At 37.2% G+C, this 25,472-nt stretch overlaps 1 protein-coding gene across 7 annotated transcripts in view; it reads right to left on the reverse strand.

Annotated features, from left to right (window-relative positions):
• The window catches only part of RNF111 (ring finger protein 111), a 65,494-nt gene that overhangs the window by 16,494 nt on the left and 23,528 nt on the right, over positions 1–25,472 (reverse strand). For 5 of the 7 annotated variants that reach the window (XM_049813001.1, XM_049812996.1, XM_049812994.1 and 2 more), the window contains exons 3-8: positions 14,899–15,025; positions 8,385–8,548; positions 5,391–5,588; positions 4,184–4,503; positions 3,070–3,322; positions 1,971–2,328 (exon numbers count right to left, since the gene is read on the reverse strand). In XM_049813001.1, coding sequence (XP_049668958.1) covers positions 1,971–2,328; positions 3,070–3,322; positions 4,184–4,503; positions 5,391–5,588; positions 8,385–8,548; positions 14,899–15,025 — 1,420 coding nt within the window. The remainder of the gene's footprint in view (positions 1–1,970; positions 2,329–3,069; positions 3,323–4,183; positions 4,504–5,390; positions 5,589–8,384; positions 8,549–14,898; positions 15,026–25,472) is intronic. The other 2 variants (XM_049813000.1, XM_049812995.1) reach the window with 1 other exon arrangement.

Below are 25,472 nucleotides of genomic sequence, written 5' to 3' on the forward strand. Positions count from 1 at the left end.
ATGCGTGTACAGTGTCGATATAACCAATCATATTTTATGCTTGTGCGCGTGTACAGTGACTTTGCAGAATATGTGACTATAAGTATGTGTGTGTTTTAGCAATAAAGGGTTATCTGTAGTCTGCTTTCAAGATTACAGGCATCCGTCTACTTCAATTTCCTCAATGGCCAATTCCAAGACCCTAAGCAAGTTATAGCTTCAGACATGACAGTGAGGACTCTCAACCAGTCTCTACTTCCAATCCTGATAAAGTCCTATATTGTTAGACAGAAGGTACTCAAGCTAGACTATCCCATACGCTATTTCTAGAAATGAAGGATGAAAAAACATCTTAAGAACACTTTGAGATGCTGGGACATGGAACGAAGGAACTGCAAGTCTGCTGGCGGTTGCAGTCTGTGTATTAAATAATAGAGCACATATACACAAGTTTCTGGTTGTCAGAGTATAATCTGATTTATAGGAGGTTGGGCCAAGGCACCTACAATATTGATTTTGCATGTAATTTGTATGAGGATTAGAGGGGAAAAGAAAGACCAAGGGTGGAACAATTTCGTAAGATTACAAAACAAAACTACAGAGGATAAACCTCACTGAGCAAACTGACAGTCTGACTCGAGATTGGTGACTTCAGAGAGAATGTCAAGGAAGAACCTATTATCAACATTTGACTACAGTTTCTATACGTACAAAGAAAATTCACTAGGCTAAGAAATGCCAATATTCACATTTCCAATCCCCAAACTACCAGAAAGTTTCCAGAACTGATAAGATAGCTACCACTATTATTTTTTCCTTAAACTGCTATCTTGCTGTCTCACATTCACTGGCTTGAATGTTCCAAAATTAATTTTGGGGTATAGCTGCATAATCATGGGCATACACAAGCAGTATGCCTGTATGTTTAGGTTAGGGTGTTTAGAGGTTATGCTGTTTGCATAGCAAAGATAACAAAAGAACAGGTGTAGGTTCAGACAGATCAAAATTTTAATGACTGAGAAAGCAGGGTTATATATGACTTTCCTGGGGGTCAGGGAAGGGGGGGAAAGTCTGTTGTGCCACTTTGTGAGCAATTACTGCCTATAGATATTTTTATGAATTACCTGGAAACTGCCTCAAAAGTTGCAGTTTAACTTTTGTTTAAGCATTAACTTCTAAATCAGTTTTAAATCAGCTACCATAAGAATCTGCATAACAAAGTTAAGAGCAACAACTAGAGAGCTCATTCTTGAAATTCTTTTGGGTATTTAAAAGCATTATCTCCAGAATTAAAATAACTTCAGTTACTTTGTGCTTGAATACCAAGCCAGTACTGACCTGATTTCTGTTGATACTAGTGTTATGAATCTAGTTTAGCAACAACAGTAGCATCTCTTAAAGGATATCACCAAAGCTACATCTCAACATTGGTCACATTCTCATACAGGTATTATTCAGTCTATTCCTTCTCTTTTAAAGACATAAAGGCATAGTAAAGCTAGGTAAGTATCTCTAAGGTTAAATCTGAATTAAACCTGGTAAACGGTCTCTTATGATAAATGTTCATTTTATTTTAAAGCATTAGTTAAGAGAAAAATAATCTTAACAGCAACAAGGCAAAACACACTGTCAAGGAACATATTTGAAAGGTGCTTATGATGTACCTTCTAGGCTGTCCAGCTTGAAAAGGAATTCCCACCTGTTAATCTGGAGAATGAGTAATGGGCAAGAGAAAAAGCTTCCCTTCTCTTCCATGCCCCATGCCCCCTTTGTGCCTTACCTGGAGATACTATTGAGAGATGTAATGGAACAGGTTCAGTCTTAATGCTCACACGACTGTGATGGTATGTAAAGACACTTCTTACCATGGTTTAATACTAACAGTTCCTAACCATGCAATTAACAGTTTGAGATTCACATGCAACATTTTACAAACCTGAGGGAAATGAATTATATGTTTAGATATTGTTCTGAGTACATTTGTGACATACGTTGGGTGTTGCATCATTCTTCTTCTCTGGACCTCCATCCTCTGGATCACTTCATGAGGATGTAGCCTCTGTGCTGGAGGTGCTGTTGCAGGGATGTGATGGGATATAGGCTGGTGTGTTGCAGGAAGATGCTGTGGTATTGGAGCTGCTGCATTGGCTAAAGGATGAGTTGGTGGTGGAGGTGGAGGTGGAACAGGATGAGAAGATGCATGAGAGGAGATTGATGGATGGAAGGGATGCACTGGATGAGGGATAACATAATCTACTTGAGGTGGAGGTTGTGGCTGTGGAGGAGGATTTCCATGAGAGTGAGGACATGCAGAAGCTTGATGGTGAAGAGGTCTGGTCAAAGAAGCATCTGCAATGAAAATATCAGGTGCTTTTAATTTGGTCAGTAGCAGGCTTTGACTTAAATTTATTTTAAAAAGTATCTTCACACAATGCTTCAATATTATTACATCAGTGTAAACAGTGGCAACATGGGAATATGTGTTTATGCAATTTTTAAATAAAGCGATTCCAGCAATATACCCTACAAGAAACCCACAACTTCTGCAGCCAAAAGTATTCCACTTGCCAATGTTGGTAAAAATTAAAAAAAAATGTGTGATGCATACTAAAAAAGGTTATGTTGTGAGAAATTTTACTTCAAGTTTGTTGTTTAATTTTTTAAAAATTCAATCCCCCCCAAGTCCACTACTCTGTGGAGACAATAAAATTCAAAAAGAAATCACAAACTCATGAGTTGACTGTCTGAGCTTGCTTGTTGCGGGGGGGTGGGAGAGCGGACGGACCAAGGAAAAATAAAAAGGCATTGCTAAAATACAAAGGGGATGAAAAATATTTTCATAGTAAGTGCAGTTTTTGAACTCTGAATGTTATTAAGGTCACTCAAAAGAAAATATTTTAACTTCACCTTGATCCTGTTCAAATCCTCTATATAAGCTGAACTGTTTAAATACATTTCTTAACGTGTTTTGCTAGGCCAGTTCTAAGATTGAAGCAAGCCCATACTAAGAGTCTTCATATGTGGTCAGGGAAGCTGTCTTCTTGTTTGTTTGGTTTTCCCCCCAGCTACCCAGTACTTGTCAGTACTTACAAGGAGAATGCATATAATGCCGACAGGAAGAGAGCGATGCCTGAGGAGGTTGGGGCTGTGGCTGCGCAACCATGCTTGATCCATATCCGTCTATTGTTACTGATTGGCTTGGGCCAGCACCAGCCTGATGCCCATAAATTGCAGTTCGAGATGAAGAACCAGGACAGCAGGGGTCAAAAGCAGATGTTCCATGAAAAGCACCACTTCCATGACTTCTTACACCACTGCTGCTTAAGTCTACTGGCAATGCCTGCTGCATAAACAAACCATCTTTTTTCAAGCAATTCTTCAGACATTGAAAACAAAGTCACCCTCAAACATAATGTGATAAAAAATAAAAATAAATACTGTCACAGGCAACTGGGATCCAAATTTCTGAGTTTTAAGCCTCAACTCTGGATCATTCTTTAGTTATGGTTAACATTTCTTATTCCTAAGTTCTCAAAACTGGTAAGAGAGACTAAATTCATTACACTAGATTGTGTAAAAAAACCCAAAAACCCTATGATGGATAAGTAGTGAGTATATGGAAGCTACATGCATTGAAATATTTGGAGGCAAAACCCAATATTTAGCATTTTCAGTTGTGCCGAATGTACTACACTTAAAACAGAAACCAGACTGACAGTTCTGCATGTTTTAAATTAAGTTTGCACAGTATTGTTCTTATAACCATATTGTTTTAGACCTGTGACTTAGAAAGTCTTGAAAAACAATGCTTTTAGAAGCACAACTCTTTTATACGTTTTATAAACAGAACACAAGATTTGATTTTTTCTTCCCTTAAAGCAGCTCAATTATTTGCATTGCAAAACTGCTATGATCGGCAGACTATATTTCAAGGTATTTACGTTCAGTTTGCTTAAACAGCCACTATCATCTTACAGTCATCAAGAGAAAGTCAGCTGTCAATGATTACTTTTTGGATTATGACTTTCTGTAAAATTTCAATTTTTTGTGTCTATATATTATAGTTCAATTTTTTCTTTTAGTTCCCTTCTATAATGCCTGCTACAGAACAAGAGAATAATCCACAATTCAGCATCCTATTCTATTCTCTCATATCTGTAACATCTTCAAATTGCAAACGGAGAGTCACAAGAATTAAACATGCCTGGTCATGGTAACTGGTGCCAGAACTGCTGCTTGCTCCACAAGGTGCAGGCACTGGAGGAGGCCTTTCAACAGGGCAGCTGGAGTCACTGAATGAAGGAGATAGTGGAACAGCTGGGTGAGGGTTGTGGTGGTGGTGGTGGTGATGTTGAAAGTGGTGGCCATGCTGCTGAAAGCAGCTTGTATGTGGGTGCCCCAATGCATGATGAGTCTGTGAAGGTCCTCCACAAGGAGAATGCTGAGGGCAGCACGATGGTAACCTTGGCATGGCCGGAGGGCCAGTTTCCAGTGTCGTGTTAGATGCAGTTCTTCTTATATCGTCTTGAAGATAAAGAAAGTTAATATTGAAGTGAAAGAAATTAGTAAAGCTGATCACCATAAGGCACTATCTTAAATAGAAAAGAGATTTGTACTTCATGATTAAATAATTAACCAGTTGAAAAACAGGTCTAGACTAAACCAAAACAAACTAGATACAAAAAAGAAGATTTAGCTATGCCTGCCAAATGAACCAAAACTGAACGGTTCAGGTGGATGTACTCACAGGAACCACTAGAGGACGTCAACTGACACTTGCCTTATTCCACTAATTTAAGTCATATTATCAGCAGGGAAAGGAAGAAAGATCGTCCCTGTGTTTAGGGTGCAGAGACCTCAAATTCCTGTGCAACTGAGGTCAGCTCAGGTTTTTCGTACCTCACCTGACTTGCAGACAGGGGCAGAGCACCCATGTTTCAGAGATGTTATGAGTGCTACCTGTATATACAGCTCTATTATAGGTCAGTATCTATACAGATCTGTGTAAGTGTGCTTCCAGTGAAGTAATCTACAGGGGGAGGATGAAGGAATCTATATACATCCTTCACTTCCTTACAATACACACTGAAAAACTCATCCCTGTAACACACTGCAACGAAAGACTTAATTCCCTGTGAACTACATTCCACCTCCTCAAAAAGCAAGGATGTGGTTCATTAGGTATAACCAAATCATTCCAACAGGCAAAAGCAGAAGGTTCCAGCGTAACTTCCTTCATCCTTGGGGAGAAATCAGTGATTTTTCTCAGATTCCTGTCCTCTTAACTTATTAGTTACATCCAGTACTAAAGGTGCACATGCCGTTTAATCTAGAGAATGCTGATTAACTTCCTCTACCTCTTTTGTACTAGGAGGCAACACAATAGTTTAGAAAGCTCTCTTATTCTGTACCTCCAGCTGAAGTACCAGCAGTGCCGCCACTGGGAAGACTAGAAGTCGTCTCTGGTGCTGCAGGGGGCTGGCTGTTGGAGACGTTTGGAGCTGCATCAGAGGCCTGCTCTGAGGTAGACGTACTAGAACTGTTACTGGAAGCAGAACTCACGACCTGTGGCTCCACTCTAGCTGACGTGGTTGGCACAACTGTTGGCTCTAGCGAAATAAAAAAAGCTTTCATGTTCTTTAAGCTTTAAAAGCTGCTGGTTGTTTTTTTATTGTTGTTGCTAGTTTTAAAAGAAATTATAGATTCCGGTCTTGCCAGATGCTAAGGAAGTCAGAACACAAAAGCCGGACAGGTACAAAATACAAAAACTAATTCTGTTTCACTCGTGTATGGGGGAAAAAAAAAAATAAATTTTTTTTTTTAAATCAACTCAAATTTTAAGAATTAATACAAATCAATTCCCAACCAAATCTGACATATCAAGTTTTATTTACTGAATAAAATACTACTAGAAAGGAAATTAAATTACTTTGGTACTTTATGATGAAAACACTTGCTGAAATCTTTCACAAATCCACAGGCAAACTACTCTATGATTAAGTATTACCCTTACCATTTTTTTAATGCCTACAAAGCGCAGAAAAAATTTTAGATAACTAATCAAGAACAGCATAATAACATCTAAACTAGCAGTACTACTGTACACACTTTAATCATTCTAGACACATAGTACTAAAGGCTATAGCAAGATAAATTTGGGTTCTAGTCTCAATACACATTAAAAGCAGATTCATTAAGTCAGTATTTGAGACTTCTGTTAAAAGTACACACATGTTCATTTTGCATATTGTAAAGGTAATAATCAGCAATACATTTATTTGAATCCAGGAAAATACACCAAATACTTGATAAATCTTGTTCTCTACTACATAACTGTAAACAGGTTAAAATTTAGAAAGATACTTGGTGGCATAATTAAAATTCAGTTTTGAAAAAGTCTGCCTTTGACTGTAAGTTTGAAATTTCTAATTACTGACATGGCAATGAAAAGACTAGGAATATGAGATACCATAAAAGGGAATACCATCAGAAACAGCTCAGTTTTTTTCAGTAAAAATGTCTGCATGGGTATCAGAAAAAAAGAGCACCAAGATACTTCAAATACTTCTCTTACACAAAGTCTTAAAATAAAATATGACTGGTTTTCAAGATTTCTCTCTATATCTAGTAGGCATATCAGCAACTCAGTGAGCAAAGGAATAAACATATCTCCCTTCTTGCAAGTCTCCCAACTCATCACATTAAAAAAACATGACCTGACACCTACATTTAAATTCCTTTGGATTTTGATGTGGCATTCCAATATACTAATTTTATTTAAAGGAAAACATTTTGGGAGAAATGTATTAATGCTTAAACTCAGAAAAAAAATAGCAAGTATATAGGACACATATAGCCTAACATTGGTATGTGATCACACAGTGCTCAAGACTGGATGCTAATACATTCTGAAAGCAATCCTGCAGTCAGACAATTCTCAATTCTATCAGCCTCAATCACCCTGCTAGCCTGTTACTGTTTTGACTCACCATCAGCAATACAGACAGTTCTGTTTCTCCCCACCGAAACCAGTAAAAGCCAGTGGGCTTGGTCAAACTACTAGCTAAGAGAAACTTAATTTCAACACACTTCACAGACATCAATCCAGGAAGATAGATGGAGATATGATCCTTATGCTCATGGCAGTGGCTAGCAAAGTTTTAAGACCAGTATCTTTGAAGACATCAGTAAAGTTATGATAAAGTGCATAGCTGCCTTTTAACAGTGTTAATTCAGAATTTTTATCATTTTAGACTAGTTCAGGTGTGAAATTTGATGCCTCAACCCAAAAATAATATCCCTGAAATCCTGGAAGACTCATCTTAGAAAGGTATTTCCTCGGGGTGGGGGGAGAAACACCTAGTCTTAAATATACACACTACAGAAGTAAAAGTTCATTCAGCAATAATATTTTTTTTAATTATTTCATTCCTGAATTTACGGCTAAATTCTATAATTTGAGTTGGAAGATAAATTAAAGAAACAGATGCCTATTCCCCCTCTATAATAGAGCTGTTGGGATATATCACAGTAAATCCATGAAGAAAATCTCTAAATCAACCCATCCTCTTTCTTAGAAACCATCAAACAATCAAAACCAATTCCAAACCCTTCCAACTCTCCAACCCACCCCCAAAATCAGACAACTTTTAAGAATAAGATATTGCAAGATACTAGCTTGTGATGCCCTCAGGGACAGAACCACAACAGGACAAAACTTCTGTTAAACATTAAAAATAACATGCACCCAAGAAAACCCCAAAACCACCACCATGGAAAAAAAACCACCAATACCACCTGCAAAAATGTACATGAGCTTTAGTTTTTCCTTCTCTCAACTTTTGACAATATCTGGAAGTTGGTCTTATGATTTTCAGCAGGAATAGACTTGTTAAGTGCCAGTAGGTTTTAATGTTAGGAAACAATGAAAGGTTACAGCTCCAGAAACCTAACATACTTATACTTTACTAGTTTGGGGTTGTTGGTTTTTTTTCTTTTTTTACATTATTTTCACTCCAAGGCCTGAAAGAACAGCAACTATTCCAAAGCATAAGCAGCAATAGATTTTTCCTTTTATAGTATTGTACTGAAGTAAGTGCATATTTTTAAAGAAGTAGTTCCAACCTGTTCTGTAATTTCTGGCTGGTGAGTCATCCCTCAGACACACACCCAAGTCAGTTTTGGAAGAAAATTTAGAACTAGTAGCCCCACTGGGAATGGCTAAACTTTTAATTTTAAAAGGAAGGCCGCAAGAGGATTTTCTGACAGGCTTGGAAATTAATTTATTTAGAATTGAGACTTTCTTAGAATGGTATGTTATAACTGATGCAATTAACTCCACTCCCCTTACACTGATGATCCTGCTTCTGAAAAAGGACAAAATTTCTCAGCCCAGTGCAACTTACCATCTTCATCCACTGTAAGGTCCACTACTTCTGCTGCATTCTGTCTCAGTGGCTGTATGACTGTGGAAATCCTACTGCGATTCCGTGTTTCTTGAGGTCGTGCAGCATGAGAACTAGAGCTTTGTCCCCAGTGTGATCTTGTGTGTCCAAGTGTTGAACGAGACCTTAAAAAAAGTAACACCTTAAGTATTAACCTAAATTTTGCCATTACTAAAGTTTTCTCCTCACCGTTTGAGAACCTATTTGAAGTATTATTTTAAATTATTAGAAAAGCATTTGTTATGTTAAAATACCCCACTACTCTGCATTCACTAGATGTGTACTTAGAAACATTACTGCAGCATTTACCAGATAATATAATAGCAAATACCCAACAGGTAGAATTTAAAGGTCTTTAAACCATGTTCCTATGAAATACATACAGGTAACTTATGAAAAATTCACTGTGAAACCCTACAACCGCAGTCAGGCAGCAATTGTATCTGATGTTATGTTTTAACTTTGTTAATAGTAGATGAAGGGTCTCCAAATCCTATACTATTCATATGCAGTCTGAAACAGCAGGTCTATGAATGATGACAGAACTGTAAAGACAATAAAAAATTTTAAATATTAAGTCCTTTGCATGTTAACTTGTGACAGAATATTTTCAGAGGATAATTTCTATGCTTTAAAGTTCTAAAATGTCCTAAAAAGTGCAAAATCTCTGGACTTCTCTTTCTTGAGTATTATCTTCCTCCCCCTCCCCTAAGAATGAACACAGCTTTGTGCAACACTTAATTGAACTTAAATGAAATGTGGCTTGAGGAGAGGAAATTGTTAGGTCTGTAACCATACCTAAGGAAAGGGATGGTTTTATCTCTATAGTTTAACACTTAGCACCCACTGCATTCAATTCAGCCATACAAACCCCAACACTCAAATCAATGATGCTTTGGAGTCTAAGAGAATACTGTCTTTAATTAAGGGAAGAATATTTTTACAGTACTGTATGTACCAGTTCACTCTCAAAACCCTTTGACTCCCCAGTATTTACATAAATCAAGTGGCACTTATTTTCCAATTTGGAAAAACAATGTACTCAGACTTCAGAAATTCAGAAGAGGAAAATGTGAAGAAAAGGGAATGACTTCACTGAAAACAAACAAACCCCACTGCACAAATCACCATGGAGCTCAGTCTACATTTCTGTTCTGCCTGTACTCCCTTCACCCTTATCTGTGTAATTCACTAACAAAGATCAATGTATTCTCCTGCAGTGCAAAAAGCATGCTTGCTGCAGTCTTCTCAACTGGCTTACACTTCAATTCCACTTCAGTAGTCACTGTAATTTAAAGATTGCGTTGGTTCAAATAGGCACATTTTCTTTAAAGTTTGGATTTACATAATGCCCAAATTGATTTGTGTGTGCTTTGTGTGTGTCCTACTAACACTCCAGAATGAAATTTACCTCCCAAGCCCTTTTACAAACTTTACTATTACACTCTGGTGACCCAAGATGCACTTTGGAAATACAAGGATAGATTAAGTTCCCACCTTCTACTTCATCTTCCCCTTCCCTTCAGTTAACTAAGAGTTAAAGTTCATGGGACCACCTCGGGTTTGGTAGTAAAAGAGAGGAGAAATTAGCTGTGGAAGGGTACGCAGGATTGCTAGTGTTCACTTCTCTCACAGAAGTCCAGCTCCATATCAAAACTAGTGCAGTACCTACTACATCCATATTTTTTTTCAATGCAAGCTGTAAATTCAACAATAAGAAATTTCTTTGGATTTCTTGCAGAAAAGAACGAGCAGACAACATGACAAAGCATCAAACTTGCGACGAAGAGAAATAAGGCCTAGCATACAACTGTACAGTGAGCTGATAACCTTTAGGAATTTTTGAATCAGGTATGATTTCAAGCAAAGATGGAGGTGGAAAGGATGGACTACTGAATTGAAACAGTCTTAAAGTTAGAGGTCTGGGTCTTTATTTCCTTGTTATGATTAAATAGGACATTATTCTGAACTACTAATGACCACGTTAGCTATACAGTGCTGTGTATATTCAGTCTGTGGCTGAGTCCATGTAATTTCAAAATGACTAGGTTAGTCCACCTCTGAAGTGTATGTAACCAAATTGTTTAGTCCATTTAACGCTAAGACAAGACTCAACCAGATCTTAATAGCTTTTTCACAATCAGAAAAGGATTGTTAGTGAAGGCTTCATGGCATTTTGGTAGATACTGTCTATCTCATCCTCCTAGCTATGATTTCAGCTGCTACACTGCTGCTTGAGATGCAGTTTATTTTACATCAAAGATTTAACTTTCTCTGTGCTTTTGAAAGTGGCCCTATCTTGATGGAGAAAGGAGGAGGAGGGAATAACCATCAGCATGTAACAATGGAATATGGTGCACTGGGCAAAATGAAGGATATGGAGGAAGAAACTAACACATGGATTTCTGTATGTAATTTTCTCAAACATGAGACTCTGCAATGTAAGAAAAAGTGATAAATTTCTATATGCACATCACCAAGTGAGGCTTCAACATGCTACCAAATGCACTTCACCAGCGACCACTCAGAAAACAAGCAGAAGAGCATTAGCATCTTGATTTCACAAGGCAAATACAAATCAGACAAGTAATTAAGCAGCTCTGGTAACAAAAGAACCAACAAAGGGATGCAGTCACAAAGTTTTTGGGTAATTTCTTGGTTTAAATTACGAGTAAGATTTTTGGGTCTGCTATTCTTAGTTGTGGGATAAACTCAGAGAAGCTGCAGCTTAACAGTTCCCACTGATAGTGTTTTTCTCCAGACAAATGATTTTAATGGGGTTTAGTAAGTTTAAGAATAGTTTCTTTAGGAGTGAATGAAAGTAAGGAATTTTTTTTTGTGAGCGCTCTACTTCTTACTTCTAGGAGGCCAAAATGAGTAGCTATCCACTGGACAATTTTACATTGATGCTACTGATAAAGTATACTATGTGTGGTTTAGGATCAAGCACTGTGTATTCATTGCTGAGCAATGGTGTCCCATTACTGCTTTTTCCAGAGTCCATGGCCAGTTTAATCTGATCTTCTTACTGTTAGGAAAATAGCAATCATCAGAGTAGGATTTCACTAACAGAGTGGAGGAGGATGACAAGAAATAAATGCTGGAAGGGAGCGGGGGACAGAGGGGGAGGAATTCTTAAAGCCCACACAATATTACACTTAAGACAAGAGACAGCAAACCTTAAAAGCGAGCACAAATTCTACTATTTGCTGTCATGACAAGCAAGGCAGGACCTGTAGAGTTACCCAGAAAGTCTGGTTGAAGGCACCACAGAAAGAAATCCTTTCTCTCATGCAGCTTAGCTCTCTAAAGCGTTTTCATTATCTGCTCCCTATTCAGCTTTACTACCTTTTTCTCTGATAGAAATGTTCTTGGAACGTTCCATTTCTATGTTCTTTACCTATCCTGCCCACAACACATCAATAATAGTGCAAGATGATCTCATGTCCTCTAACATGCTCCTGGTTCTACATCACAACAGATGCTTTGCCTCAACATTTTCAACACAAAACTATTTTTTTTTGTCTCTAGCTTTTCCAACTCTAAACACAAATTTTGAGTTTCTAAGGGATCCAGGTGTGTTGTCTGGAGAATGGTGGCTTCCTCCTTTCTTCCAATAGTCATCTTCTCTCCCACAAAAAAATTTGGTATGACTGAAAGGAGGATTCAGGAAGAGACAGATTAAACACTTAATGAATTTTCTTTCCTCCTTTCTGATCTTTAGCACTAAAATGGCCAATAAACTTGTATGCACACTGAACCATCAGCTGGCCTTCAGGTATTAGCAACTTCATTCACACAAAAAAACCCCTGCATTCAAGTGCATCAATTCCTTTCAAAGTAAGTTTCACCTGTGTATTGTAAATAAATAAAAATATTCCTATTATCTATATATGGCCATTTGCTTAAAAGTATTTTTTAAAAAATAATGCTTTTTACCTTCCATTTAGGAAGGTAGAGAAACCAGCTTTAACATGCTTAAATATCTCAACTATACATTCTTACCACAGCTTAAATTTAGAGCCTACTATTAGATTAATCTTTTATTTACTAAGGTCAGGATTAGCATGTCAGAATTTTAAGTTTTTTGAAATTGTCAGGTGTAAAGTTGCAAATTCCCTGCAGAATGCTTTGTATAAAGACAAGCATCGAAGTGACAGCCTCCAGAATTTAAGTAAACTTTTTCAAATCTACAATCTTTTTCACTCCTATCAATGTGCACTCTGTAAGTCCATATATTACTGTGGGGATATACACTGCTACTCAACTAACAGTTGAGTTTTGAAAAAAATACAAGCTGTTAGTTCTAGAGTATTCAGTGTATATAACAAGCATTAAAAATGTTAGCCTCAGATTTCACAGAAAAAAGCAAGCAGTACTATGAAGCGTCAAAAGAGGTATCTTCATTTTTGCATTTCTGATTTGACTTTTTTTTTTTACTTTCATCCAAATATACACTTTTGCCTGTAAGTAACCATTTATTTTACTCTGAACAGTATTCTGAGTTCAGTAAATAACCTTCATAATGTTCAGTTTGCTTACACCATTTATATTTATAATTTTATACTGAACTATCATTTAGATGTCCCAGAGCTGCCTTACATTGTGGTTGGCAAAACTAATATGCTTGAAAACACAGGAAAACCTGCATAGGAAATATTCTATGTTCAAAATATAAAAAACTAGTTTTGAAGTTTCTGATATTTCAGGCTCAAGATTTGAATTTAAGACTCTTCCTCCTCATAGCAAACTTCCTGGAATTGTTTTCTTACTGTTTGTTGTTTTCTTTTTTAACATTGAATCATTACTTTTTCCAATACAAAGTAAAACCCAATTACTTCTTTAATCTTCCCCCCAAAAGTAAAACTTAATTTGACCATTCTGTTATGATTAATAAAGATAAATAATCAAATGCCTTTGAGAAATCTGCATATCAGAAGGTCTAACAAACCAAACAGGCCAAAAAATTAAATGCACCAGAAAGTGCCCTTGGTTCAATCTCCTCCTCACTTAAGGCACCAGTAAAGACACTACTGACATCAATAAACATCTCAGGATGGGTTGCTGCCACTGTTTTGGCTGTAGCATTGCAGAAGGTGAAGGAAGAAAGAAGTAATTTTTTCAAGTCTTTTATGGCTACTACACAAAACATTTCTTATTGATGCTAGGAAGACAGCTGCTTATTTTTTAAAAGCATCTTATCTGTCTTTAATGAGATTTGAATTAATGTTCTATAAGCACAATCACTTTCATCTAGCCTAATTTTTTACTCTTTAAAGCTTTACATGCAAGTTATAAGTGGCTAAAGCATTAACTTGATCTAGCTCAAGTCTGTTCAAGCATACATGTTGCTTCAGAAGTTTTTTAATGACTCTTCTCAACAAATACATTCATGTGGATAAATGAACTATTTCTAGAAACGTGTTTCTAATCACCTCAAGACAGAGCATCTGTTGATTCTGCAGCTTTTGTTTTCTTTTAAACAGAAGGAAATATAAAGAAACATATTGTTGAAGAATTTTTAAAATGTTGATTTCAACCATCTCTCCCCACTTCCTCTTTGCTATAGATTCAGGCTGCATACTTTTGTGAGTACGATGTCCTTTGTGTGTCAAAGTTTAACAAAAAATTTAGTTAGTTCCTAATGCTCACAAAATCTACATTATGTACACATTTGTCTTAAACATAAAGTTGGTTTGTTCAATGTGATATTTATTACAATAGAAGTGATTTTTGCAGGAAAACTTGTCTGTTATTTTAAATTTAAAACTGCATTAGTGAAAGTGCTATCTGATGACAAACAGATGGAATGTTTTCATAATTTACTGCCTATTGTTCCTTTGTCATTATTTTATAAAAAGTGGATAGTCATTCTTTGTATTATACAATTTTGTCTTCACGTTCACCAATATGAAAACACACATAATAGGCAGCCATCTCCAACAGTCCCATGCACATGACAATTTCAAGTTTTCTTCTTCAAGGAACTCCACTTTAATAGCTTCTGCAAAATCTGACAAATATGGAACAAAACTTCCAGAGAGGCATAGAAGAACATGAAAGCATACACACCAGCAGCTTCAAAAAAGTAGGATGCTTTCCTGAGAAATGCTCAGTTAATCCCTAGATAGTCAACTCAGTCTAAACTTTCTCTCTCTACAATCTCACTGTACAGTTTTGCTTCCCCAAAATTCTGCTCATCAGTCACACCAACTACAACCACCTCAACAAGCTTTGGCAAAGCTATGGTTTGGGGTTTTTTTGTTTCTTTCTTTCTTTGGGGTGTTGGTTTTTTGTTGTTTGGGCTTTGGGGTTTGTTTTGGGGGTTTTTCCCCTGTTTAATCAAAAAATGCATACTATGTATCCTGGTTAGAGTATCTGTGACATTATCTTACAGGCTTTTAATGATACAGAGCCTTCTGACAAACTTGGAGTCAAGCCAAGTTGTATTAACACAAAAAGATGCCAGTCTCACCTGTAGCTTTCACCAACTGTGACAATCTCCACTTCACTATCTGTTGAGGTAACATTTATTTCTTCATTAGCAGTGACCTGGGGAGTGGAGGATGCTTCAATCACCACAACATCTTCATCAATACTTCCTGATGAGGAAAAAGGAAGAAGAAAGTTTGTATACTTCCATCTATCTCAGGAATTGTCATTATAAGAGACTATTATTTTCCTAGACTTAAAATACATATAGGTAGAGAATTTCATGGTGTATGTCAAAACTTTAGGTGCACCTGTCAAATACATGACCTAATTATTCCAGGTAGCAATTCTGCTGTAAATATTGAAGTAAAAAAAAAAGGAAGGGGACAGAAGATTCGAGGGGGTGTGTGTAAGATATGCAAGCTTACATTCTACTGGAAGCAATTATGGTGAATTTTATTAGCTGTAATACCAATGAAATTCAGTCATTTAATATAAAAACAAGCTTTCAAACTAGCAAAGCAGTGGAGGTTTGCTACCATTAATAGCTTTAATTTTTTAAAATGTTTTTGTAGGTATTAAAGTCTAAAGGCTAAACAGTGGCAACAGGAGAAAAACGATGCACCGACTAATATATGTTATTTACTTCTAAAACAAAATGAAGACCACAAACCCACTGGTGTTTATAAAAATCTTTACATCTACACTTTCAGAGGCATAATCATATACTAGACAGAGGAAGTTAAAATGAAACTATCAACGGTAAAAACCAACAACCAAAACCCCACAAAATCAATTTACAGGCAAGTTTTGATAAGAAACAATTTCCACTACAGGAAGTATGATTCAAGTTCCAGCCTAATACCCAGATACATGGGAACACGTCTCTACAGCTGAAATACTGACAGTGACAAGTCTGAGCTTTCTAGAATACTTAAACTGAGCTACAGATTATTCACTATAGTAATACCACTGAGCACAGAACTTACTAAATAAATGAGCTAGATAGCTTAGAAATCACAAACTACCATTCTGAGATTTGCAAATTTCTTCAAGAAAAGTGCTTGAAGAATTTGGTCTCTTTCAAGTCAATACTTACATCTTGTATGGCCTGACTGTTCTCAGCTGCTCTACCCAATGACAAGGCAGGGTCGATTATTCCCCCCCAGGTACCAACATTTTTATATTTTGAAAAAACAAGTTGCGTTACTTATTTTCCAGTGGCGTTTGTTTGTTTCTGATCATCCTTATCCCAGAGAGACTGGTGCCTGAAAGTGGAAAGAGCGATGCTTCCAAATATTGGTGTTGACCAATTCTCACGATCAGAAGGAATATGTGACAAAATTAATTCTCAGAACTTGCATGAAAATTTGGGGAAAAACTGAAAACATTACAGTGCCTAAAAAACAAAGTCACATGCTAAAATTAAAAATACAGAGAGGTCAATTACTCAAAGTGAAAGAAAGGCAGCAAAAGTCATCATCGCATTCAGAAGAATGTGAATGTCATGCTTTTGACGTCTTGCAAATCATGGACAAACAAGCAACAGCTTCCTCACACAAAACTATCTTAGCTGCTTCTCAGAAAAAACCAGCTAGCCAAGCAGTCATTGAAAAATCAGTTAGAAAAACAAAACTATTTTTCCCCATCTCTGTGCTTCTAAACACGCGGTTCTCTGAATTACAGTAAGTTTGAGAGCACTCCTGGGAGTCAGCATGTCCTCAGGCTCAATATTTATTGAAATTTATGACAGGTGCAAAAGCAGGAAGATTGAGGCTTAAGTATGATCTCATTACTTGTGAAAATAAAGAGCACCTCCTTGAGGACAAAATCATATGTCATGTAATTCTAGTGTGCACCTCTACCAAAATTCTGACACAAGCTTATCTCATGAAAACCAAAGGGAATTCTGAACTCAATATCTACACAGTTCAGGTACTCACCTTTGTCATGGTTTGAGAGTTCATTTTACTTAATCCTTTTTTTAAGCAAATCTTTAGTCAAGATGTGATTTTACAGACTACACAAGTCAGACTGTAGAAACCATCAGGGTTGTTACTGGATGAACAGGTTTTATGACTTCCAAAATAATAAAGAAAATCTTTAGGAAAATAGTCAAAGTTGCTCTAAGTAGAGTATAGCATAGATATAGTTCAACTGTATGCTATTTCTTACTGCTCATGCTTTCTAATAGCACCCTCCCAAGTCAAAAGCACAAACTGATTAGGTTTTCATGCCATGAAGGGCTTTCCTATACAAGGAGCCAATAATCCACACTTTCTTCAAAATTAAGCAGAAAAGCAACTCCTCTAAACTATGTAAATATTTGTAAGGCATTTAGTAAGAATACACTGCTGGGAAAAGCCTATGAATATAAGTTATGATCATACGCAACTTTGTACCACCTTTTAAATAAAAAGAGCTTTCAAGTAAGTTCTATTAGAAACACACAAAGGGGGCAAGTACATGTATGTGAACTTTGCTTATTTTAAGAACATTGCAGTAGTTTGGAGAACAGTAGATATTAGACAATCAGCCCATACAAACTGGTTTCATTATATTTATCTGAACAATAAAAAGTCAGTTGAATAGCAAAACTTCATTAACATAAGCAACACTGAAGTAATGTTCATAATCCTCATCAGGTAGCTCTTCCATAGTCAGACACTAGCCGTAGAGCCAGTAGTACTAAGTGCTATGAAAACCCAATCTTTCATTGTCAACAGGATTTACTATTTCTTCTTTGCCTCTCCTTATACATTACTACAAGGAAGAGAACACAGTTGAAACATCACAAACAAAACCACACCAGTTTATTTTGATTTAGACAAGCTTCTACAAAGCAGAGAAAAGGATAGTGTTTTAAAACAAAGAAAAGTCTCTGAAATAATCTCTCAAAATGAGGTCTCAGAGGACAGCCTCCTTGACAGGCCAAGAGGAATAGAGGGTGCCTGCAATACATGAACAGCAACACAGCTATCAAGGACAGCCCCTGCAAACTTCAGGAAGCCCGTATACAAGGGATTTATCCTAGCATTAGAGCATTTCATTTACAAGGCAATTAACAATTAAAATTGCTGATACTAAAGAACAGGTGAAATTTAAGATGTCTTTTTTAATGTTCTGTAGTACCAAAGCTGGGGGAAAAAAGAAAAAATTGACTGCCAAATGCACTTAAAATTCAAGTCTGCTGGTTTGAACTACTCCAACCCTAATCCTAGCAAAGCCATGATGTTTTGCAGTTCCACATAACGCAACTTTGCAAGTTAAGTTAGTGTCTGAAGGTGAACTTTACTGGTACATCAGTCAGAGTAGTTCAAGATGGTTGACTTGAATCTTAGGAGTGCAAAACCCTGTAAAGCAGAAGGAAACTTTCTTTAGTGAGATGACTGACATGCAGAAATAAACCATGGATTTTCAGAGGTTTTGCTGTATTGTTTCTAAAAATATTTGCTCAAGAGAATTTTGAGGCACTCGCATGCCTCAAATATTTACCACATATGTAACTCTTAGGAGCCATCTGGTGAATCCAAGGCTACACGTTAGCAGTAAACAGCTGACCTTATCTTTAAGGTGTCTACATCTTTAAATGTACACAGGAATACACTTGCTATATATATGCACACCTGTAAAGTAAATTTCTTAGGAGGGGCATAAAATCAACAGAATTTGATATTTCAGTAAATCCCAGTTCTAATGTAAACCACAATTTACAAAACATACTGACAGCCAAGGAAAAAACCCACAACAAAACAAACAAAAATCCAAATCCAGAAATACACCAGATGACAAAATACTTGCACATCTTTGTCAGTATTACTTTTCACCCTGCGGTCTACTTCACAGGATGCTTTATATAGTCCACATGACAAGGTATACTTCAATTTGCTTTTATACACATACCAGTCACTGACCAGTCACCTTCTCTCTGGAATGAACTTCAAGCAAATTTGATCTTACTTAAAAGTATAAATATGAATACCTTACTCATCAATGTATCATCTAAATGACTGACCCTGTAAGAGAACAGCTAAATCTGTATGATGAGTGTGTTACTATACTAATCTTATACTCCTTGAAGGTAATCTCCCTTCAAGGAGAAGACTCATTGGACTGTTGGCAGCAAAATAGTTATGCAGATCTATGACAGGTATTTTGTACTACTTTCAGCATAATACCTATGGCTATGAAACAAACAGAAAATTATCCTCCTGCGGGTATACACTACTTCTCTGTGTCATCTCCTGAATACAAAATGCAGCAAGCAAATTATACTGTAGTTGTTTGTGACTAAATTAACCTTTGGGCCACCACTGAAAAACTCATTCTACATTTTAAATGAGCTGGTTAAAAACAAAACTTCTACTGAAAATTACAGCACGAATTTTATTAGCTTCCACTGAACTTTGGGGTTTTTTTCTACTCACATCCCCGAATACTATTTTGTAGTGCATGCAAAACACCAAATTTTACTTTACAAGTTTTGCATACCCCAACAATTCAGACCTATCAATAGCAGTCAGTAATTAGGTTTTGTACATGCCTAATAATCAGTAACAATCAGTAACTTCTTTACAGAAGCTTTTCCCCTCTTCTAAAAGCCTGTGTTATGATGGAAACCTAGTTCTCAGCCAACCTAGGGGAAGGGATAAACTACACTGGCTTGAGTCCAAATTTGAACGTGGTCAAAATGATAACCATCCCTTAAAAAACAAAACACTTCCCTCCAGGCCCTACTTCACAAAGACAGTAAATCTGTCAGATTAAAGTACTTTATTAAGCAGAATTTAACTAATTAATATATTAATATAATATATTAAATAATAGTATATATAATCCAATATTTAGATCAGTAAATGAGGGTATCTTTTCCCCAAAAAGTTGTAAGATTATTTCAGAACTATAACTGCTAGGTTTTGTTGACAGACCACATGCAGTTCAGGGAAGCAAGTTTTAGAATCAAATACTTTAATAATCCAGAAGTTACAAGCAAGAGACTAAGCTTTTCTCAGTAAAACATGTAAAATATATACAATTATACTCTGCGTATAATAAATATAATTATACTATTACTTAACTCTGAAAGATCATGGCATAACAGAGATTAATCAATCACCATCTATACAGATACCCCTCCAAGGACATAAATAACACTGGTATAATATCCAAATTTATGTTTGGCTGCTTGTTGTCCTTCCAGGAGGTTATATCTATTTTGCGATTAATGTGGTGTTTAAGTAGTTTAAATTTTACATGTAAGATAGTGAAGGAGTTCTACAATACACAATTTCAAATGAGACAGTCTGACCAAGCCATAAGTGAAAATAGAAAAGAACTGGCAAGTTCCAGTGACAGAGATGACTTATTTTGAGTTCCAAGCTTTCACTGGATCAGACCAAGCGCCTGCTGAGGCCCACGTTCTCTCCGCCAGCTGCAGGAGGCAAAACTCTGCAGTCAGGGTAGAAAATCCAGGCTACATTCTTTAACTGAAGCCTCTCACACCACCCAGCACCCACAACAATATTACAGATGTCAAACAGCACTTTCTTGTCTATTCATTGCTCATGGACAGCTGTCAGCAAGTATGTCTGTATTGGGTCTGGCTGAGAGGGAGTTAAATCTCCCCACAGCAGACCTCATAGTGCTGTGTTCTGTATTGGTAGCTAGAAAGGTGCTGATAACACACCAGTGTTTTGGCTACTGCTGAGCAGTGCTTGCACAGCATCGAGGCTGTCTCTCCAACATTTCCCCCCCACCCTCACTGGCAGGCTGGGGCTGGGCAATATCTTGAGAGGGAACATAGCCAGGACAGCTGACCCAATGGATATTCCATATCATGTGATGTCAGCTCAGATATAAAAGCAAAGTAAAGAGAGATGGAAGCGGGGGCATTCATTATTTACATTTGTCTTCCAGAGCAACCACTATGAGTACTGAAGCCCTGCTTCCCAGGAAATGGCCAGACATTGCCTGCTGATGGGAAGTAGAGGATAAAATAATTTGTTTTCCTTTGTGACCTTTGTTTTTGCATTATTGAACTGTCCTTATCTTGACCCACGAGCCTTTCATTATATTTTTTCTCCCCTGTCCAGCTGAGGAGGGGGAGTGATAGAACAGCTTTGGTGGGCACCTGGCATCCAGCCAGGGTCAACCCACCGCAGTGTCTAATCCCTTTTTGAACTTGCTGGTACTATGGCCCTCTACAGCACGTTGTGCTGCTGAGTTCAAGATAATTACCTGGATAGTAATTCAGCTTGAAATGGCTAAAACAGTAATATCCTACCAGTGTTAATGAGTACTCCCCTCTTCGACTTTCAAACTTCTTGAACTAGGTGTGACCAGTATTCTCTGCTCCTAACCCCTGCTAACACAGTTAGCATAACTAACGCCATTTTATGAGGCAAGCAGCCATTCTCTGTTACCAAGAAGGTCACATATTTGCTCCCTTTCGCCTCATTCTCAGGCTCTGAAGGTCCTGTGAACCAAACAGACAAACCAAACAGATTTCTTCTTCCCTTCTGTATCAGCCTCAAGACTCCCGGGCACCAAGACGATTACTCCCTTCCTTGCCAGCCTTGAAGGTCCCAGGCACCCAAGCCAACCAGGTGTTGTTGATGATCCTGTCACAGAACAGGGAAGAGTAACAGCACACAGAGCACTGTCTATAAAATCAAGCCATTACAAGTCCTAAGTGGGAACCTGGACCAGAACTGCTTGCTGGACAATGAGAAGCGTGACCCCCCAGTGGCCAGGGACGCCCCCACCATGCTCTGCTTCCTCTGAGGATTGAGTGACTTGTATTCTTTATATGATTTTCGAGTCTAGATTATGATTGTTATATTGATACAGCAAACCACGTATTAAGATTTCACCTGATCTGCAGAGGGTCCAGGTGATTAGAAATTATAAGTCAAGTTGTATTATAAATTCTGTATTACACTACTTATAGACTGTACTATATTGATTCTGCTTGTCAAAATCCTATGCCATTGTAATCACAAATTCTGTGCTATACTAATCATAATATCCTGCTAAGAAAATAAAGCTTTAATAGTAACTACAATTTAGTGCCATCATCGTTCTGTCAAGGATCCCTAAAAGAACCTGCCTATGCCCTTATTGTTGGGTGACACTTGGTTAGAAGACAACAGTTCTTCTGTGCCTGGATTTATTTGGAATATACTTTCCAATAGCTATGCATGATGGGAGAAATTTTCAAAAACATACAAATTGCTTAAGAGTCTGCACCCTGGTGGAAAAGACAGCCTACAACCAGAATTTAGGGGATCTTGTTCAACTGTGAGCCATGCTAATATGGGCTAATCCAAAACTCTACTGACTGTCATGGCTTAACCACCAAAACCAGGACACTGTTCTTAACCAAGCACACAAATCTTAGTCCTATCAGCAATGCTACAGCAAGCCAATTCTAGAAGTAGCATCTTTTCAGCACAGAAGGTTGCAGCAGCTACAGGGAAGAGAAGAAGTGAATTCCATGCTAACTTCTATTACTGTAGCTATTTAAAGCTCCAATTCACAGCAGAGAGCTATAGCAACAATGGTTAATGTCAACTTCTCACAAAGCCAGGTGCTTCTTTCCTTGCCACTTCCCAGTTCTTGCCCAACCCCTCTCTAGTAAGAGGCATGGTAGAAAGGATAAGTGTTCACTTCCTTGTCCACTAATATTATTGAAATAAAATCTCTGGATTATGAGCTGCATCTGTTACTGGGAGAAAAGGAGCACATGGTGTAGTTTTAGAAAGGATTAAGTAACTGAAAAATAATCAACTCTAACAACAGACAGCTCATTTCCACTTAATACATGTTTATCTTGAACCTGTTAAAATAATCTGAACATGAAGTGGTATACATTTAACGTTTTCACCAGCCTATGGCTTTCAAAACATCAGATGTCTATATTAAACTTTTTTGGGAGACAAACAACAAATATGTTAGAGGAATTAAGAGGACAGTAGTGAATAAACTCAGTCTTATTCTAGGCAGCTCTGAACGAAAACTGGAACAGCTTCTCATCAGCATTACATTCCAAGGGAAGAGGCAATGCCTGTTTAGCACTAGCTGCTCAAAAATACAAAGTAACATCTCAGACCCTGAAGGAATTTGAAGTGCTGTTAGGTGAACAATTTATGACAATGCAAAATTCTACCCAGCTTTTTTTATAACAACACTTTCCCATTTCCCAGGGTTTAGCTTTACTGCCAAATGAGAGAATGTAAGGCTAAAAACTTGTTCCAATTTTAGCTTTTACTAGATTTCCCTCCCCAGATTGGCTGTCTCCAAATGGCACCCAAAGCCCTTTAAATCCAAGCTGAAAATCAACTACCTGTACAAGCATATCAGAAAATTTGCATTACAACATTATAGAAATCCAATTACAGTAAAAGTTGAAATTTTGCCACTTTTGCCAAGGAAAGTCAAAAGAGGATTATCTCTGTAGGTGTGTATACAGCTCCTCCAAGGGTTAAAGAAAAGTTTCTGAGCTACCTAAACAAAACACAGAATCCAAATTTGCATTTCACATCAAAAATATTGCTGCTTGCAGTCATTTTAACTGTAAGCCCAGTATTTAAATTAAAACCAACTAATCAACATTCAGATTAGAATATATACCCCTGAAAGCACTTGTACTTTCAATTGTAACTGTATCATTAAACTACATACAGTTGTTTTTAAATTGTCCTTATGCCCCCAACTCTCTTCCCTGTCCTGAATGACCTTCACCTGGCCATCCCAGATTTAATGAGGACCAACAGGCTTTTATGGCAAACAGTTGGTAAAACAGTATAATCTACTCCCAGGTGTCAGGGTTTCAGACTTTTTCAATAGTCTTCCACACCCAAAGCTCGAAGTTCTACCAGAAGAGTAGCTGAAGCTCTAACAGAAAAGGAAAAGGAGGAAAAGCCCTATATAGTGTTGTTCGGGGTTTTTTTTTGGGTGAAGGTTTTGTAAAAGGTTTTGATAAAAAACAAGAAAAAAAACCAACCCCCACACATCTCCACTCATATAATTTTCCAAAAATAGCCAAGTTAGTTTTATTAACTACAAGAACTAACCTACTAAACACTTATTTGGTAAAAAGACATGTTAGTTTAATTTCTTGCAATAATCAGAAAGAAACATCTTCTAGGACAGTATGTGCTAATTAAATTACTGATTCTTTAAATACACTGTATCTTTAGATAAACATCTGTGCTGGTTTTGGCTGGGCTAGAGTTAATTTTCTTCATAGTAGCTAGTACAGGGCTATGTTTTGGATTTGTTCTGGAAACAATGTTGATAATGCCAAGATGTTTTAGTTACTGCTGAGCAGGGTTTACACACAGTCAAGGCCTTTTCTTCTCACACTGCTCACCAGCGAGGGGATGCAACTGGGACAGGTGGCCCCAGCTGACCAAAGGGATATTCCATACCATATGCCATCATGCTCAGTATATAAAGCTGGGGGAAGAAGAAGGAAGGGGGGAACATTTGGAGTTATGGCATTTGTCTTCCCAAGTAACTGTTACACATGACGGAGCCCTGCTTTCCTGTAGATGGCCAAACACCTGCCTACCGATGGGAAGTAGTGAATGAATTCCTTGTTTTGTTTTGCTTGCATGTGTGGCCTTTGCTTTACTTACTAAACTGTCTTTATCTCAGCCCATGAGTTTTCTCACTTTTACTCTTCTGATTCTGTTCCCCATCCCAGCAGGGGGGAGTGAACAACCAGCTGTGTGGTGCTTCGTTGCCAGCTGGGGTTATAAACCATGACAACATCAACATTCAAAGCAAAGAAATATTTTGTGACATATCCTTAATACAAATTGCTATTAAGTAGGCTACAAGACTAATCACATCACTTTGATGCCTGCTTATTAAAAATTCAGTTATTACCATAACTTTTAAAATTGTATTTTCTTTTCTGATTATTATTATTCTCCTCCTTTCTTAAGTCTATCCTCTACTACTTTTACATATATGCTGCAGGCCTCATATTCTTAGCAGAAGTTCTTTGTCCTTCAGTATATTCTGTAATTTCAGCAGATGCATATGTAACCTTCACATGCCAATCTAGAGCAAAAAAATTAATCCCCAACGTTAACAGGCTAGTGTAGCATTACTAGCAATACAACCCCTTCCTCATATAGAAACACCATCATGCTTGTTCACTATACAGAGCAGTTGCATAGCTATTTTTCCAGCTGGCCCCATTTCTGGCCCAATTAACTCAGTAACTAGAAATGGCTTATATAATAGCAGAAAGCTACAGAAAGTGTTAATCACACTTTTATCTTACTAAAAATAGGACACTTCTATGCAGGAAGTCTGTTCAACTTCCCATTTTATTGGAAATGTAAATAAAATGCTCAAAACCTTCCCATCAATACATACTTCCACTGGAAAAAAATCCCCATAGTATTCACACGCTCTAAACCAGAATTATTTCTCAGCTCACTGCAAGTGTTAGTCCTGAAGTACAGCCACCAGAATACACATTCTTTAAAGCACACCTTACTTCAGTTACAACTGATGTCAATATTTTAATCTAAAATTAACTGGTGCAGAACTAATCAATTTTTCTATTCATGACATGAGAATAAACATAATTTAATAAAT

Source organism: Accipiter gentilis, chromosome 10 (assembly GCF_929443795.1).
Source record: "Accipiter gentilis chromosome 10, bAccGen1.1, whole genome shotgun sequence".
Lineage (NCBI taxonomy): Eukaryota > Metazoa > Chordata > Aves > Accipitriformes > Accipitridae > Astur > Astur gentilis.